The sequence below is a fragment of the Chiloscyllium punctatum genome, chromosome 4 (genome assembly GCF_047496795.1).
Source record: "Chiloscyllium punctatum isolate Juve2018m chromosome 4, sChiPun1.3, whole genome shotgun sequence".
NCBI lineage: Eukaryota > Metazoa > Chordata > Chondrichthyes > Orectolobiformes > Hemiscylliidae > Chiloscyllium > Chiloscyllium punctatum.
The window spans coordinates 31,662,789-31,678,901 of NC_092742.1; the positions used below are offsets into that span (position 1 = coordinate 31,662,789).

Below are 16,113 nucleotides of genomic sequence, written 5' to 3' on the forward strand. Positions count from 1 at the left end.
GTTGTTGTTCAATAAATCAAGTATTTATTTCCAACTAGGCAAAACCAGCCTAATTTGTTTCCTAAGGTTACATTTAGCAGTGCTACAAAAGCATTAAATTTTCATGATTCAAATAAGCAGTGAACTTGGGACTGATTTTTGAATATTCTGGGTCCCAATGCGAGTGTTGCATTTTTTATACCAATACTACAGAATTCTGTAAATTCAGTAGTATTGCAGAGTGAATTTATAGACTTGTGAATGGATTGTTCAAACTGTGCTTCCATGAAGTGAAGCTACATGCGAGATGCCACATCCTGTTTGATCACCTGATTTTAATTTTTTTTTCTTGTGTTCTTATGCTGTGGTCAAAGAAAATTGTTCCAGTGCCTTTGAGAAAATGTATTAAGATGTTAACATGACCTGTAGGCAAGGTCACTACTTTAATAATGAAACACTCTCAACCCTGCAGAATTGGCTGTAACTGATCTCCTTTCAAAACACGTATTTTTTTTAAAACAAGAATTCAGTTGTTTTATTGCAAATGACTATTTGCCATGAGAGAATTGTTTCTCTTATTGATTGAGAACATTAATGTGATCTCAGTCCAGACATCAGTTTTGATTGTAAGAGTAGGAAAACATGAGAATGTTGTCCAGGGAACTCTGTTAATGATTAGCTGAGAATGTTTAGTTTTCATTATTTTTACCTTTCATTGGTTCCAACTGTCAGATGCTTTAATATAAAAGTTTTAATAAGATTTTATATTTAATCTAATTTTTAAAAAGTATTTTGCATGCTGATAAATATCTGACAAATTATGTTAAACGGTCTGGTTTATAAAGCTGTGGATCTGGAAATTTTATAAATGTCTTTTTTTTAATTTTCCTAGAATACTGAAGGTACCTTAAATGAACTAATGCCAGACATTGCAATGGGTGTGACATCCTTAAGTAATCTATCACTGAAGGATAGAAGGTTTCCGGAACTGAGTCTGAATGCTGAAATAAACCAAATGGTTTCAGATTCGGCATCATTTCCACGTCCTGCTCCATATATACACAATAAACATACACACAGTACTAGGAGGAAACCTGAGCTGAAACTGGAATCTCGGGAAGGCCTCCCGGAGTATCCAGATCTGTATGACTTCTCTTCCAGTACAGCTTATCGATCATACACTCCAGGAACCAGTAGGCGTACACCAGCTTCTGCACAAGGAACATTTTTGGGTCCAGACTTGTACAGTCACAATAGGCTAACAGCAGCAAGTTTCAAAATGACCTCACTTTGCAACGTAACCTCGAGTAAACCAGAAGAACCAAGGAGAGAATACTTGCTGCCTCCTGAAGTTCATCAGCCACGACCTAGTGACCCACCGTACTTTGATTTCTTGGAGCAACCTCCACACAGATTGGACTTGGCACTGTTACAAGAGTCTAGTGGAGGATCTCTGCATACTAGAAGTAGAGGTTTAATGGAGACAGATCTGACTTGTGGCCTAACAGCAAGTCGAGCTTTGCATGTGCCTTGCAGTTCTGAGAATCATGAGGCCAGCTGCAATAGAAGGTCAGCTGATGGTGGTATGCTGGAGCCAGGAATCAGTCTCCAGCCGCACAGAAATATTCAGCATAGAGAAGATACATTAAGCCGAGAAAGGAGATCACCAAGCAGACCTGACCTTCCATACAAAAAATCTGCTCTTTAATGACGACCGTAATCTAGTCTGTTTTCTTCAGCGATGACTCCATTATTAACTTTGCTTTCATAAAGTTTTGTATATATAACATTTCTACCTTGATCTGAACTATTTCTAGATGGTTTTCTATGACTTTTGTGATATCTTGGAAGACCATGTCTTGCACCAGTATTTTCATTCTTTCTAATGTTTAAATAGTCTGCTTAATCGAGTTTACCATTTTGAGAAAAAAACATGCTTGATCTGTTACCTCCTTTTTACAGGTTTGTTTAAAAAATGTGTATTTTGCGTATTGAATTAAGGCTGTGTGATATTTAATGGTGAGCTGTATGTCTGAAAAGTATTCTGATACCAGTTGATGTATTTTCTCATTTTTGAGAAAGTTTATAGTCTTCTTTAGAATGGATGGTATTCTTTTAAAGTATATTCTAGGCATTGGAATACACTTAAAGGGAAGATTATCTGTATTCCATTGGTCCACTGCCTGTATTGAGAGAGAGCACAGATCCTAGTCAATCTGAATCCATTGTCTTAATCTTGGGACAATCAGATTGCTGTGACAATCGGTTTATAAGATTAATGTTTTAATATTTGGAGAGAAGCTGAATCCCAAAGGCAGAAATCCTAGCAACATAGATAAAGTAGCTAGAGTTCCATCCAAAACTGCTGCCATATCTTTTGCCTCATGTTGATCAGTGGCAGGATATGTGAAACCTCTTTGGCCTTTCTCCTCCTCATTTGATTAGGCAGCTGCTTCTGAAAGTTTTGGATGTTGGTCTCTAAAATAGTGTACTTTGAAGTATTTGAATCAATCAACTAATTGGAGGGAAAAGTTAGAATCTGAGATCTATGTTATGATTTTAAAATTATTATATTTCCCCTTGCTGCATCCAGGTAGACTTTGCATATTGCACACACTGGGGCTATATTACTCCATTGTTGAGGTACTTTTCTGTTGCCCAGCATGTGGTCAGCTTCAGGTCTCAATTCCCAGGTGAGTCACATCCAACGTTTTTCTCCGTTTTCACAAGGTTCTAATCTGTTTGAAGGGGAAAGTGTTATGCTAACCCTAGAGACAAGATGAAAGTATGTAGGGAGTTAAAATTATTCATTTTAGTTGTAGAAAATCTATGGATTCAAAGAAAAATTGCATATGGAAACTTTAAGTAGCTAATAAGCTGCAACAAGCTCCATAGAACTAGTGTTTTAGAACTAGTGGGTTGTGGTATGTTTTAAACATTTTTATTTATAGTATAAAACTGGATTGACAGTTGTGCATGTTTATTTTTCACTTTTATGTTCTTACTGTTCAGTATTTGTATTTTTGTTTGCATGGATGATCAGGATTAGAAGTAAAATGAGAGGAGATAAGTTAGTGTGAATGAATGACTAACTGCCAGTTTCCAGTGCAAAGCATGAGTGATAGAAAAACTGATCTCTTCACTGCTACTATGCAATCTAATCATCTGTCTTTAGTGGTACTGCAATCAAAATGATAGATTTAAAATATAATCATGAAGGTTCGTTCCTGATGAGCAACTTTAAATGAATTTCAGCTTTTACAGAACTCCCTGCTCTGAGCTATAAAGTCCTGAGATTCGCTTTTCACTCCAGAGACTAGCATAAAATTGAGGAGCTCTGGGTGAAGTATTAAATAGAGGCCTTGCTTGATTTCTCAGGTGGAGATAAAAGATCCTAAGGTACTATTTTGAAGAGCAGCAGGGGAATTCTCCCTAGCATCCTGACCAATATTTATTCCCAATTCAACATCACAAAATAAATTCTTCAGATAACATTGCATTGTTCCTTGTGGAGCCTTGCTGAAGGCAAATTGACTGCTGTAATTCCTACGTTACAGCAATGGCTGCACTTCAAAAGTACTTCATTAGCTTAGGGATGTCCTGAGGTTATGAAAGGCACAACAGAATTTTATTTTTGTTCCCCAAGGTGCATGGAGATATTGCTTTCAGGGAAAGGGGTAAAACCATCTGGTCTGTCTCATTACACTAGGCAGGTGTATTGTTTCCAGATGTACCTGAACTTGAAATGAGATTTTACTGGATTAAGTAAATGCTTGAAAAATTTGAGCAAAACTTACAAGAAATTGTTGCTTCTGCTCAGCAATTTTTCAAATGATTGTTCAAAATTGTAAAATTGTTATATGCCTGGAATCTGTCTCATCCTTTTTAAATGTAGGATAATCTGTGTAACTGTCCCAGTATACAGCACAGTATCTCAAAGCTGCCTGACTTGCTGCTACTTTTTTATATTGTTCTGATGAGCTATATATCATCTTCGCTTTCCCCACCCCCCAACAAATGCATGCTCTTAAATTGCAGTGATTTACCAATTTAACTTTGGTTGAATGTTAGACCTGTACAAAATCTTGGAATCTGTTTAAAGATGAGGTTCTGGTGTTTGATAGCAAAAGATTTCAAAAACTTGCATTGTTAGTGTTAATCCTTTCATAATTTGTTTTTGATTCTTCTGATCGAAGCTGTTACTGGGATACAGTGAAGTGCCTTCCATCCTAAAGGCTCAAGTATCAGTAATGTTGATCAAACGTCCTATGCAAGTGTTTTCTACAAACTGCATAACCATCTTTGTAGATTCTACTATGCTTCAGTGTATATAATGTTTTTAAAGAGACTATTTTTATTTTAGCATCTTAGTAAGATTGTTATTGCTTAATAAGATGCATCTCCCTATCAAGTACCATGGTAGTTGTACAGAATCTGATCTATTTTTCTACTATTCTGGGAGGGGAAGAAAAAGCATGTAACAAATTCTACATTGCCATAAGTGGTGTTTCAAATAAATGGTCTATAGAATGTTTCACTCATTTTTAAATTGTAAAACTGGTTTATAATATGCAACTTCCAGTTTTAAATTAATGTGCTGCAGAGTGGTTTACCACGAGACAGCTGCAAGACCTGCAAATGATAAACATTCAATTGAATCAAAAATTACACTGATTCCTTGAAATCATAATCACTCTAGTCCCATAGATGCCTAGTGATATGCATAAAAGTCTAACCAAGATCTACTGTGCAACCCAAAGCACATATCACCATTAAACTTCCACCTTAAAACCAATGCCGATATTCAGCTGCACATAAAGTTCAGCTCAAATGATCACTTTAGCTTCCATAAAGTTAGTGTGCTTAAGTATCTCCCCTATCTAAACACCCTCCATTAACGTTCCCCTTTCAGCTCAGGCTTAATGTCGGTTTACTCTTATTTCTATTTGCAAGGTAGAATTTCTTCTAAAAACCAACCATTCTTCAAATCCCCCTCCTCATTTGACTTTAAGTATTTTCTTGTACCTTGTTCAGACATATACATTTCTCCCCAAATGCCAAACAATCCTTTTAAAGTGTTACTCATGGCTTTCTTGAAATCTAGCATTCAGGAATGACAAGTAATCCAGGTATTAAAATGATAGAATTGGGTTTCATAATAATCAGTTAATTTGTAAAGTAACCAAATTTTATTGGCTTATCTGTTCTCATAGCAAATATTTAAAGATTAATTACAAAATAGATCAGCTATGATCTTTCAGTCAACTTTACAGATTTGAAGTTGTAGAAGCTGTATTAGAGTTTAAACAGTGTATATTGATGCAAAGCTATTTAGACAATGCCAAAGCCAAATCCATGTTTCAATTATAACCTGTACAGATAGTGGAAACAAAATGCATTTAAACTAAGCACTTGTTATAGCTTAAGTACAAAGTTGTTCAGGTGAAGACCAAACAAGATCCAGGATTTCCACTTGACATCCATGTTGGTTTTCAGTCTCTACAGGTAGGTAATAGTATATCTAGATACTCCTTTATAACTTGATAAAGCACATACAAAATGGGATGTTGGCATCTAGTTTATTTTAAAAGCCAAAATGAAACAAACATTTTCTGAACCAGAAGGATTTAGTGGTTGGTTCATAACAGCAGGAAACAATCTTTTGATTGCTGGATTTGCTTGCACCACCACCATACTCAAGGATTCTATCCAATATTAACAAGTCTTTTGTAAATAATACACATCAATTTTAGCCTGCTGAATTATACCTCTCAGCAACAGTTAAGTAAACTTTTAGACAAAATTAGATAAGTCTTGAGGTTTGCATATCATTTCATATTCAACATCTACCATGCTGCAGCTGTCAAAGCTTACAAAGGAGCTATCCAGATAAGCTATGCTTTGGGCAGGAGTACAGAGATAACCCAAGGAATGGGCGCAGTCATGTTAACTGGTCATGTTTTAATTGTCACGTTTATTATGGGCAACAGTTTAAAAAGTTTAAAATACATTGTAGAAGCCATTAATTTCAATTATAAAGTCCAGTTATGCATAGCTGGATATTGTTTCTCTCTACAAAATGTGCACCAGTCCCTGCATTAAATTCTCTAACACTGCTGCATATTGAACGAGTTTCTCTGCTGCCTTTGTGAACTTCATATGAAACACTGGCAAAAGAAAAAAAATGGGGTCAACTAATTTTAATTGTTATTGAAAAATCATTTTAGATCTGAGCAATTAATGTTTTCAGCTTTAACTGCAAAAGTACTGCATTCCATCCACCCGCCGTCGCTTCTTTGACTGGAGCTCTTCAAAGAAATGCTGTATATCTTCACTTGTGACCACCTATTGGATGTAAAATAGGACTGATTTAAAATTAAACTCAAAACAAAAAAGGTCAGCTTTTGAAGTTAGGACAGCATTAATATTTTTAGTTTGACAATTGTTTCTCCACAATGAGACTAATCATGTTTAGATGCATTTCCAGTTGTTATGCAGCAACTCAGACTTTGTGCAGCCTAGGACTGCTTCAAAACATCGTGGCACTTTGCGATTCTGATTTGTAACTTTGAGGTTTTCCATTGAAAAATATGGATCAGAAGAGAGGTTCAAAACTGAAAACAAAATTGAAGCTAAATTGTAATTTCCAGCAAATTAAGATACTACCTCCAGCTTGGTTAGTTTCAGTAAAAGTATGAATTGTGCCCTTAAGAGACTTAAACCTACCCCTGTCACAAAGCAAATACTGTTTACTTGAATCCTCTTGTAGTGAGGTGTAGCTTTGGCTACACCTGAAATAGTGTTGTGATCCAAGAAGGAAACACTCAAACATTCACCAGACACACATTCTTGGGATATGGGATCCTCCTACAAGGAGAGTAGAAAAGACTATGCCCTAGAATAGTGGTTCCCAACCTTTCCAGAACATTTTTTAAAAATTAGTGGGGGGGGACTGGATGTGGGTTGCTCTGCTAAAGATTATTCTGGCTTCAACATTCCCACCTCAGGCAAATGACTGTGTGGAGTTTGCACATTCTCCCAGTGTCTGCGTGAGTTTCCTCCAGGTGCTCTGGTTTCCTCCCACAGTCCAAAAAAATGTGCAGGTTAGCTGAATTGACCATGCTAAATTGTCCATAGTGTCAGGGGCAGGGGTAACTGTAGGGGAATGGGTCTGGGTGGACTTGTTGGGCCAAAGGGCCTATTTCCACACTAAGTAATCTAATCTTAAAAAAACATGAACAGGCTGCAGAGTAATAATAGCATCTTGGTGAAAGTTAAGGGGTATTAAAATAACTTTCTTCACACTAAACAGGAACTACATTTGCAAACAATGAAGTTACTAGTGTAACTGCCACAGTAGTTAAAAATCACAACACCAAGTTATAGTTCAACAGGTTTATTTGGAAGTGCTAGCTTTCAAAGTGCTGTTCACCAGGTCGTAAGACTTAACAACGGGACTGCAGTGTCATGGAATGTAATACTAAACAAATTTAAATTGTCTTTCATCTTTTAGAATGAAAATGTTAGGATTTACATCTGAAAGAACAAACTAAAAAACTTACATTCTCAAGCAATCTTTAACAGTAGGTACCATCTCAACTCAGATAATGCATTGAAGGTGTGAGGTTAAATTCTCTCAACCAGCACCCAATGATAGGTCAGACTGATTCTATTTCTAACCTGAGACTTACAGAATGTTACATGGATTTATGCAGTCTTTGAGCAAAATAAAATGTAATTTGCAAGTACAAATTCACCCTACAAACTTGTTTGTGTGTGCAGGAGTGACTGTGTGCACATGTGGAGGTGTGTGTGTATGTGGGGGAGTGTAATGGGATAAAAGTTTGTGAGAGGGTGTGTGTGTGTGTATCTGTAGTGTGACATGAATCCAAGGTCCCAGTTGAGACAGAGTTTAACCTCACACCTTCAATGCATTATCTGAGCTGAGATGGCACCTATTAAAGCTATCTTGAGAATGTAACTTTTTAAACAAAGTTTTGGGATTTATATATGAAGGAACAGAAGCTAACAAGATAATTCTAAAAGACAATCTAAATTATATTCCATGACACTGCAATCCATTTGCTAAAAACCCTCATGATTGTGCTTCACAATCACCTGAAGAAGCAGTACTTTGAAAGAGTGTGCTTCCAAAGAAACCTGTGATTTTTAACTTCACCTCCATCATTTGGCACAATAAATATTCAGACACAGCTCTGAGCCATGAACTCATGTCAAAGTGCCATTAGGTTTTGTGGATAAAACAATTATTTACAATATATAGTGACTATAGTACATTCACTTCATCTAAGTTTGCAAAATTATACATTATTGTATGACAAGCTACAGAGGCATAGATAAAAAAGGTTAAGCAAATGGGCAAAAACCTGGTAGAAAATGGGAGGTTATACATTTTTACTAGAAAAAATGGAGGTGGCTTAATATAATTTAAACAGAGACTGCAATAACCTTTGGCAGAAGACTTTGGGAGTCTTTTGCATAAGTCAAAATTCCAACATACAAGTTTAGCAGGTAATAGGGAAGGTAAATAGTACTTTATTTTAAAAGAAAAAGAGGGGAGGGGTGAAGTCTTGCTAAAACTATACAAAGCATAGGTTACATGCCACCTGGAATACTGTGAACTGTTCTTGTCCCCTTATTTATTGAAAGATATACTGACATTGGAGGTAGTCCACAGAATATTCAGCATATTGATTCTCTATATGCAGAGACCACCTTATGAGGGGTTCAGCCTGTACTCATTGGAGTTCAGACAACAGAGATAATCTTACTGAAACACACAAGAACTTAAGGAACTTGACAAATAGATGCAGATGTTCCCTTTGTGGGGCAGTCTAGGACCAGAGGACATGATCTCAGAAAAGACAGTTTCCGGTTTAAAATTTCTTCTCTGGGTAGTAAATCTGTGGAATTCTTTACTGCAGAGGGCTATTGAGGCTGGATTGTTATGTACAGTTCAAGTCAGATTTTTATTCAGTAGGGGAATCCAGAGTTAAAGTGAAAAAGACAGGCAGGTAGAGTACGATCTCACTGAACGGCGCAGTAGACTCGATAGACTGAGCGGTTAAATTTTGTTCTTGCATCTTGTGGAATGACAAAGTACATCAGCACAACATTGCACTGTGCAGTATCTCATGTAGGAAAACCATTCCAAGGTGTTTCACAAAATGAATGCCTCTACTTTTGCCAGGATACATGTGTATCAAGCAAAAGCTCAGGTAGACCTTGAGGACTAGTTGTCTTAGTTGAAGTACAGCAGTCAATGATAGGTGCACAAGAAGATAAATGGAGTTACAAAGTCAGAGTCCTACAGCATGGAGACTGGCCCTTTGGCTCAAACTGGTCTGTGCTGACCAAAATGTCCATCCATGCTAACCCCAGTTCCCTGCATCTGCGCCAGATCCTTCTAGACCTTTCCTATCCATGTATTTGCCCAAATGCCTTTTATACCTTATTAATGTCCCCACCACAACCACTTCTGCTGGCAGCTTATTCCATATGCATATCAACTGGTGTATTTTTTACAAAAGTTGATCCTCTGGTTCAGTTTTATTCTTTCCCCTCTAACCTTAAAAATAATATCATTTAAGATTTGAGGCATTTGAAGAACCAGCCACTAAATGAATAGGTCACAGCAGGACAATCAATCAAGCAAGCAGAAATCAGTTTAGGATAAAGTTACAAGGTGCCAAGTTTTAGATTTAATGAAGATAGGAGTCAAAAAGAAACTGGCTGAGAGAAAGAAATTTGAAAGAGGGAATCTTTGGCTTTGAACTTTTAAAAACTTCCCAAAGTAGTACAATGAGGGTGAGCAGTATGAAGTTGCTTCAGCCTTAGCGACCCTGGTGTGCAAGGAATGGTGATATTTTCTTGTTATTTCTTTTATGTCTTGCATTTATACTCATGTTAAAATGCAACCAGTTGCGAGTTGGAGTAACGTCCACTAAGTGGTAGGGAGATGAAGCTATTGATGGAAAAATAATTCTGATTGAAACCATCATTCATGCTGGGTAGAGGCCTCCAGGCTATCTTTGGGCAACCAGGATTAAGGAGGGGGGGGGGGGGGGGGGGGTCAGACAGGAAAGGTGCAGTGGACACACAGGGCCTGATTTCAGAATGGTAAAGACCAAGGACTAGACTAGAATAACCTTTTAAAACAAAGGGATACACACTAAATGTATCATGGTATGTCATTGAGGTAGTCACCAACCATCAGACAGTATCTATGGCAACTGAAATAAACAATAGCCCCTTGAATGTGTGAATAGCTTTCTCCCTGCCTTACCAGGAGATACAGAAATTCCATCCATTACTGGTGTGAACCTAGAGATACCCCACCTCTAATAGCAGGATCTGACCACTTATAGGTGGTCATGTAGCCACGGTGAAATTGATAACCCGATTTCAGGCATGACCTTTTATTGCTAAAGAATTCAGGGAGGAAAAAAATCCCACCTTGAGGATCTGAGCTACAGGGAGAGGCTGAACACGCTGGGGCTGTTTTCTCTGGTGCGTCAGAGGCTGAGGGGTGACCTTATAGAGGTTTACAAAATTATGAGGGGCATAGATAGGGTAAATAGGCAAAGTCTTTTCCCTGGGGTCGGGGAGTCCAGAACTAGAGGGCATAGGTTTAGGGTGAGAGGGGAAAGATATAAAAAGAGACCTAAGGGACAACTTTGTCATGCAGAGGGTGGTACACTTAAGGAATGAGCTGCCAGAGGATGTGGTGGAGGCTGGTACAATTGCAACATTTAAGAGGCATTTGGATGGGTCTATGAATAGGAAGGGTTTGGAGGGATATGGGCCGGGTGCTGGCAGGTGGGACTAGATTGGGTTGAGATATCTGGTCGGCATAGACTGGTTGGACCGAAGGGTCTGTTTCTATCCTATATATCTCCTATGACCTCTTTGCTGCAGCCAGATGTGGTTGGTCACGGCAAAACCTTTGGAGAATTCAATATCTTCCCCCTCAACTGTATGCCTGGTGTGGAATATATTTTCTAAGTAATAAGACTATTACAATGGCAGAGCATGGAGCATGTTGAATTTTCTTGCAAACTGATTAATATTGAAATCAAAAGTTTCTTAGTTACATTTACAAATGAATGACGTATTTTGGTGGGGCAAAGATGTGGAATATTTACCAAGTGACCACTTGGTAACAAGGGCTTAGATGCAGGGTCTGACTAAACAACTGGTGTTGCAAGTATGTACTATTGCTTGGGTAGTTAGTAAAGGGTTACTGCAAAGTGGAACTTTAATTTGTGCGGTTAATACCGAAGATACAGGATAAGGACCTTAAAAAGGTACTGAGATAGTTTAAGAATTTTGCAGATTACAAATGAAATCAGTTTAGGCAGGACTTAAATGTTAGGAGACTCCAAACCATCAAGTAGAATAAATTGCAGATCATCAAGATGGAAAATCAGATTAGCATTCTAACAATACAAAATGTAGTTGACAGTGGAAATTACAGTCAAATGACACAACAGATCGATTGAAGGTGATCCCATGTCTGTAGAAGATATCATGAAAGGCCAGGGATGGTAGTGTGGATAAAGGAACGCCAAAAGGGGAGGCAATGGTCTAGTGGTATTATCACTGGATTGCTAATCGAGACATCCAGGTAATGTTCTGAGGACAAAAACAGGTTGCTGGAAAACTTCAGCAGGTTTGAAGCAACTGTTAAAAGAAATCAAAGTTAATGTTTCAGGTCAGATGACCCTTTCTTAGAACTAAAGGAAGGGTCACCACACCTAAAATGTTAACTTTGATTTCTCTGAGCAGATACCACCAGCCCTGCTGAGCTTGTCCTGCTACCTCTATTTTTGTTTGATTTACAGCATCCATAGATTTTTCAGTTTTTACTGTTCTGTTTTGAATCCTGCCATGGCAGATGGAGTTTGGATTCAATACAAATCTGGGATTAAGTGTCTAATGACAACTGTAACATTGTTGGAAAAGCCTGTCCTTTAATGTCCTTTGGGGAAGGAAACTGCCATACTTACCTCGTATGGCCTATGAGATTCCAGATCCACAACAATATGGTTGACTAACTGCTGTATGGGCAATTTGAGATTGGCAATAATTGCTGGCCTAGCCAGTGACGCCCTTGTTCTGGTAAATTTTTTTTTAGAAAACATCTTTCCAGATATCAGGGTAAAAAGGCCTAGGTGGTTAGAAGTAATGATTGGAGATGTTTTAGTTCCAGTTGAACCCAAGCAACAACTCTTTCTCCTTTGTCAAGCTCAGGAGAAAGGTAGCAGGAGTCTGGCCTTGTGATTGTGGCTCCAGAGAAGCCAAGATGGAACAAAGCAGAACTGTCAGGGAATGGATTATTACATAAGAGCTAAACTCGTGACTTGAATTGGATCATGTCCATGGTCTTACACAAGATCTAGAATTTGGCAGGAATCTGATGTACTTCTCCTTAACTAACCTCGGTGTTTTTGTTCCTTCTTTGTACATCTTACTGATGGATGGTTTCCAAAAAAGGTTAGCCTGGTTAGCCCTCAAAGCGCTAACATGTCCAATATCCATCTTTTCACACATGTTTCTTCAGCTCAGTGTTCAAGGCAAAGTTGTCACAGACAATCATTCATTCCTCAGACCCAAACATGAACACATGCACACACTTTCCAATCAAAGAATTTTACAGCATACAGCAGGGTGGTAGGCCAATTTTCCTTTCCAACTATCTAACCCCTACCTTCACCACTGTACTGAACCAAAATGTGTCCCCATTGATGTGAATGGGGTAGCAACAAGTGCAGCACAGAATTTGGCTTAGTTCCACTAGGTATGTATTTCATTTTAATCTTTAAATTCTGATAGCTGTAAAACAAATTTCAGAGACTAAAACATTGAATAATTCTTACCTTTCCCTCATCTGCAAACCTTTTCAGATAATCTTTCAGTTCAGACTTTAAATCGTTGTATTCTAGACAAGAAAAGAAATCACAAACAGCTCAGTAAAATACTCCATTCCCTCAAAGTGAATGTAATGACTTAATTCTGTGGTCCGGCATTTCTATCCAGTATGGAAAATAAATTTACTGGAGACAAGCAGCACTTCGTAAAAACTAGTAGCAGGAGGCGGCCATCTGGCCCTTCGAGCTCGCCAGCCATTCAATAAGATCATAGCTGTTCTTTTTGTGGCATCAGCTCCTTACCCACCCTCTCACCAAAACCCTTAATTCCTTTGAATGTTTTTAAAGCTAAGATTTTTTTAAACAGTGATGAAGCCTCAACTATTTCGCTGTTCGACAGATTCACAACCCTTTGTGTGAACAAGTTACTCCTCAATTCAGTCCTAAATCTGCTCCTCCTAATTTTGAGGTTTGCCCTCTTGTTCTAAATTCACCCACCAGTGGAAACAACCTCCCTGCTTCTATATTCTCAATTTTATATTTTTCTGTGATTTCATTTCCCCTCCCCGCCATTCTAAATTCCAATGAATATAATCTCTGTCTAATCAGTCTCTCCTCATAAGCCAAACCCCTCAACTCTGAAAACAACCTAGGTGAACCTCCTCTACCCACCATGCCCACCCCACCCCAAATCTAGTGCCAGTACATCCTTTCTCAAGTAAGGAGATCAAAACAGCAACAGTACTCCAGGTGTGGTGTGGCCTCACCAGCACCCTATACAGCTGCAACATAACCTCCCTGCTTTTAAAGTCAACCCCTTTCGCAATGATGGACTAAATTCCATTTGTCTTAAGTATCTGTTGCTCCTGCAAACCACCTTCATGCAATTCATGCAGAAGGACACCCAGGTCCCTTTGCACATGGCTTCACGTGTGCTGACACTTTAATTATGGAAACCAGAGAAACAGAAGCTGTAGATTTCATAGCATTTCCACAATACACTTTTTTTTAATGGATACTCTTAACAACTCATTTAGTGACAATTTTCAGACATTTTCACTTTCAAAGAAAAATCGTCTTGGAGAAGCCATTACTCACAAGGTTTTAGTAAACCTCCCATAAGGGGTAAAGAGAGAAGCTTTGAGATCTAGTATTAAAAATTAGCAGTATTTAAAATCCTCTATCCCAACACTACATTCTAGATCCTAAATCTTGAACATATATTCTAGAACAAATGAAAAACCTAAAAGGTGAGCAGAATCTGATATTATTCCATCTGCTGTCTTTCAAAAAAGTTTGTATATAAGTGCAGAACTTAATTTCACAAAAACTGACAAAAAATTGAGCGTATTACTCTGGAAACCCATCTCATTACCTAACTTCACAGGGCTTGATCTCTCGATCACATTGCAAAAGGAGACTTGTTAAAAAAAAAATCAGGTGACCAAGAAGCTAAGGATCAAATTAAAATGCTTTAGAAAATCTCTATTCAATTATCACCAGAGAAGAAAAAAGGACTGGTTTACCATAAATGAGTTCAACTTGTTGGATTCTATTCATGTTGCTCAGGGCGGTCATCAATGGATCACATTTTTCTCGTTCAGTCTCTTCGACTGTTTTGCCTTTATTTTCATAGGCCAGCACGGTATCAAATTCGTCCAACAGGAAGGAGATTTCTAGTTCGTTATATAGGTTCTGAAAAGAAAGACCAACTCTTACGTGTGAATACAAACTGACCAAGTCACAATGAGAAAGACTTTACTTCCATCAACATCCTGTCAATGAACACATTTTTAAAAAAATTGAAAAGTTTTGTTTTCAATCACTGACCGGAACAAAACTTAAGACAATTGTGGAAATAGAAAGAAGGAATTTCTTCTAACTAAAACCGCTAAATCATCAATATACATCAGTATTTCATTCACAGAATGTGTAAAATGTAAATCAGTATTTAGTCTTCATTTCACCATTTAAAATAAAATCATGTAGATACATTAGAATTTCCTTTGTTAAGCAGGTTTCTTCACTCGTCTCGCAGAAGCACAGCCTGTCACCTGTACTTTCAGTTGCAAGACCAACCACTACTACTTGTCCAGAGATACACTTGAAAGCATCCCCAACCATGGATACAGTATTGTGTGTACAGGAATGTGACAGTTATCAGCAATCCAAGCACAAACGTTATAGTTATACTGCTTTCAGAGGGGGGGGTATACTGCCATTTTCCTTTCTCTTCCCAAAACTCAGCTTTACACCAACATTCCCAAACTCAATTAAAACAATTAAATATACATATACAAACAGCCCCTGGATTGCGTACAGGTTCCATTCACAAGTCAATTTGTACACGTCAGATCACAATTCAGGACAACATTAAGCTGATCATAATCTATAGTTCAGGTCTTTAAAATTACACCCCTGTACCAGATCACCTTTAATCCCACCATCCCACATATCCCTCAATCCCTTTAGCCACAAGAGCTACATTCACCTTCTTAAAAACACTGTTTTGACCTCAACCACTTTCTTTGTTAGTGAATTCCATTGGTTCACTACTCTCTGGGTGAAGACATTTCCTGTCATCTCAATCCTAAAGGTTTACCACTTATCCTTAAGCTTTGACTTCCATTTCTGGACGCCCCCACTATTGGGAACAGCCTTCTGCCTAGTTCTGTTAGAATTTTATAGGTTTCTACGAGATCCCACATCCCACCTCTTCCTCCCCTCCCCCCATTCTTCCAAACTGCAGTGAATACAATCCTAACTGACACAAACTCTCCTTATCAAAGTCCTGCCACCTCAGGAATCAAATTTAGTAAACCTTCACTATACCTCTATAGCAAGAACGTCTTCTGCAGACAAGGAGACCAAAACAGCACACAGTATTCCAAGTGCAGCCTCAAAAATGCCCTGTATGATAGCCGCAAGACATCTTTGTTCCTGTACTCTAATCTTCTCATTCTCACCTGTGTGGCTACTTTCAGTGACTGGTTCTTAAGGACATCCAGGTTTCATTGAACATTCACCTTTCTCAATTACAGCTATGCAAATAATAATCTGCCTTAGTGTTTTTGCTACCAGTGGATAATCTCACATTTATCCACATTATGCTGCATTTCCCCACTCACGCAGCCTATTCAAACCAGACTGCAACATCTCTGTATCCTCACAAATCACCCGACATCATTAACACAATGTGAATAGCAGGGGTCCCCATACCAATCCATTCAGAAAAAGACCATTT

General features: G+C 38.1%; 2 protein-coding genes across 7 annotated transcripts in view; one reads left to right on the forward strand and one right to left on the reverse strand.

Moving 5' to 3' along the window:
* The window catches only part of btbd7 (BTB (POZ) domain containing 7), a 48,276-nt gene extending 43,756 nt beyond the window's left edge, over positions 1-4,520 (forward strand). For all 6 annotated transcript variants that reach the window (XM_072568304.1, XM_072568303.1, XM_072568306.1 and 3 more), the window contains one exon: positions 872-4,520. In XM_072568304.1, coding sequence (XP_072424405.1) covers positions 872-1,687 — 816 coding nt within the window. In that variant the 3' untranslated portion in view covers positions 1,688-4,520. The remainder of the gene's footprint in view (positions 1-871) is intronic.
* A 1,024-nt stretch (positions 4,521-5,544) lies between these two features.
* The window catches only part of ubr7 (ubiquitin protein ligase E3 component n-recognin 7), a 39,093-nt gene continuing 28,524 nt past the window's right edge, over positions 5,545-16,113 (reverse strand). Inside the window, exons 9-11 of the mRNA XM_072568312.1 lie at positions 14,396-14,564; positions 12,879-12,940; positions 5,545-6,324 (exon numbers count right to left, since the gene is read on the reverse strand). Coding sequence (XP_072424413.1) covers positions 6,232-6,324; positions 12,879-12,940; positions 14,396-14,564 — 324 coding nt within the window. The 3' untranslated portion in view covers positions 5,545-6,231. The remainder of the gene's footprint in view (positions 6,325-12,878; positions 12,941-14,395; positions 14,565-16,113) is intronic.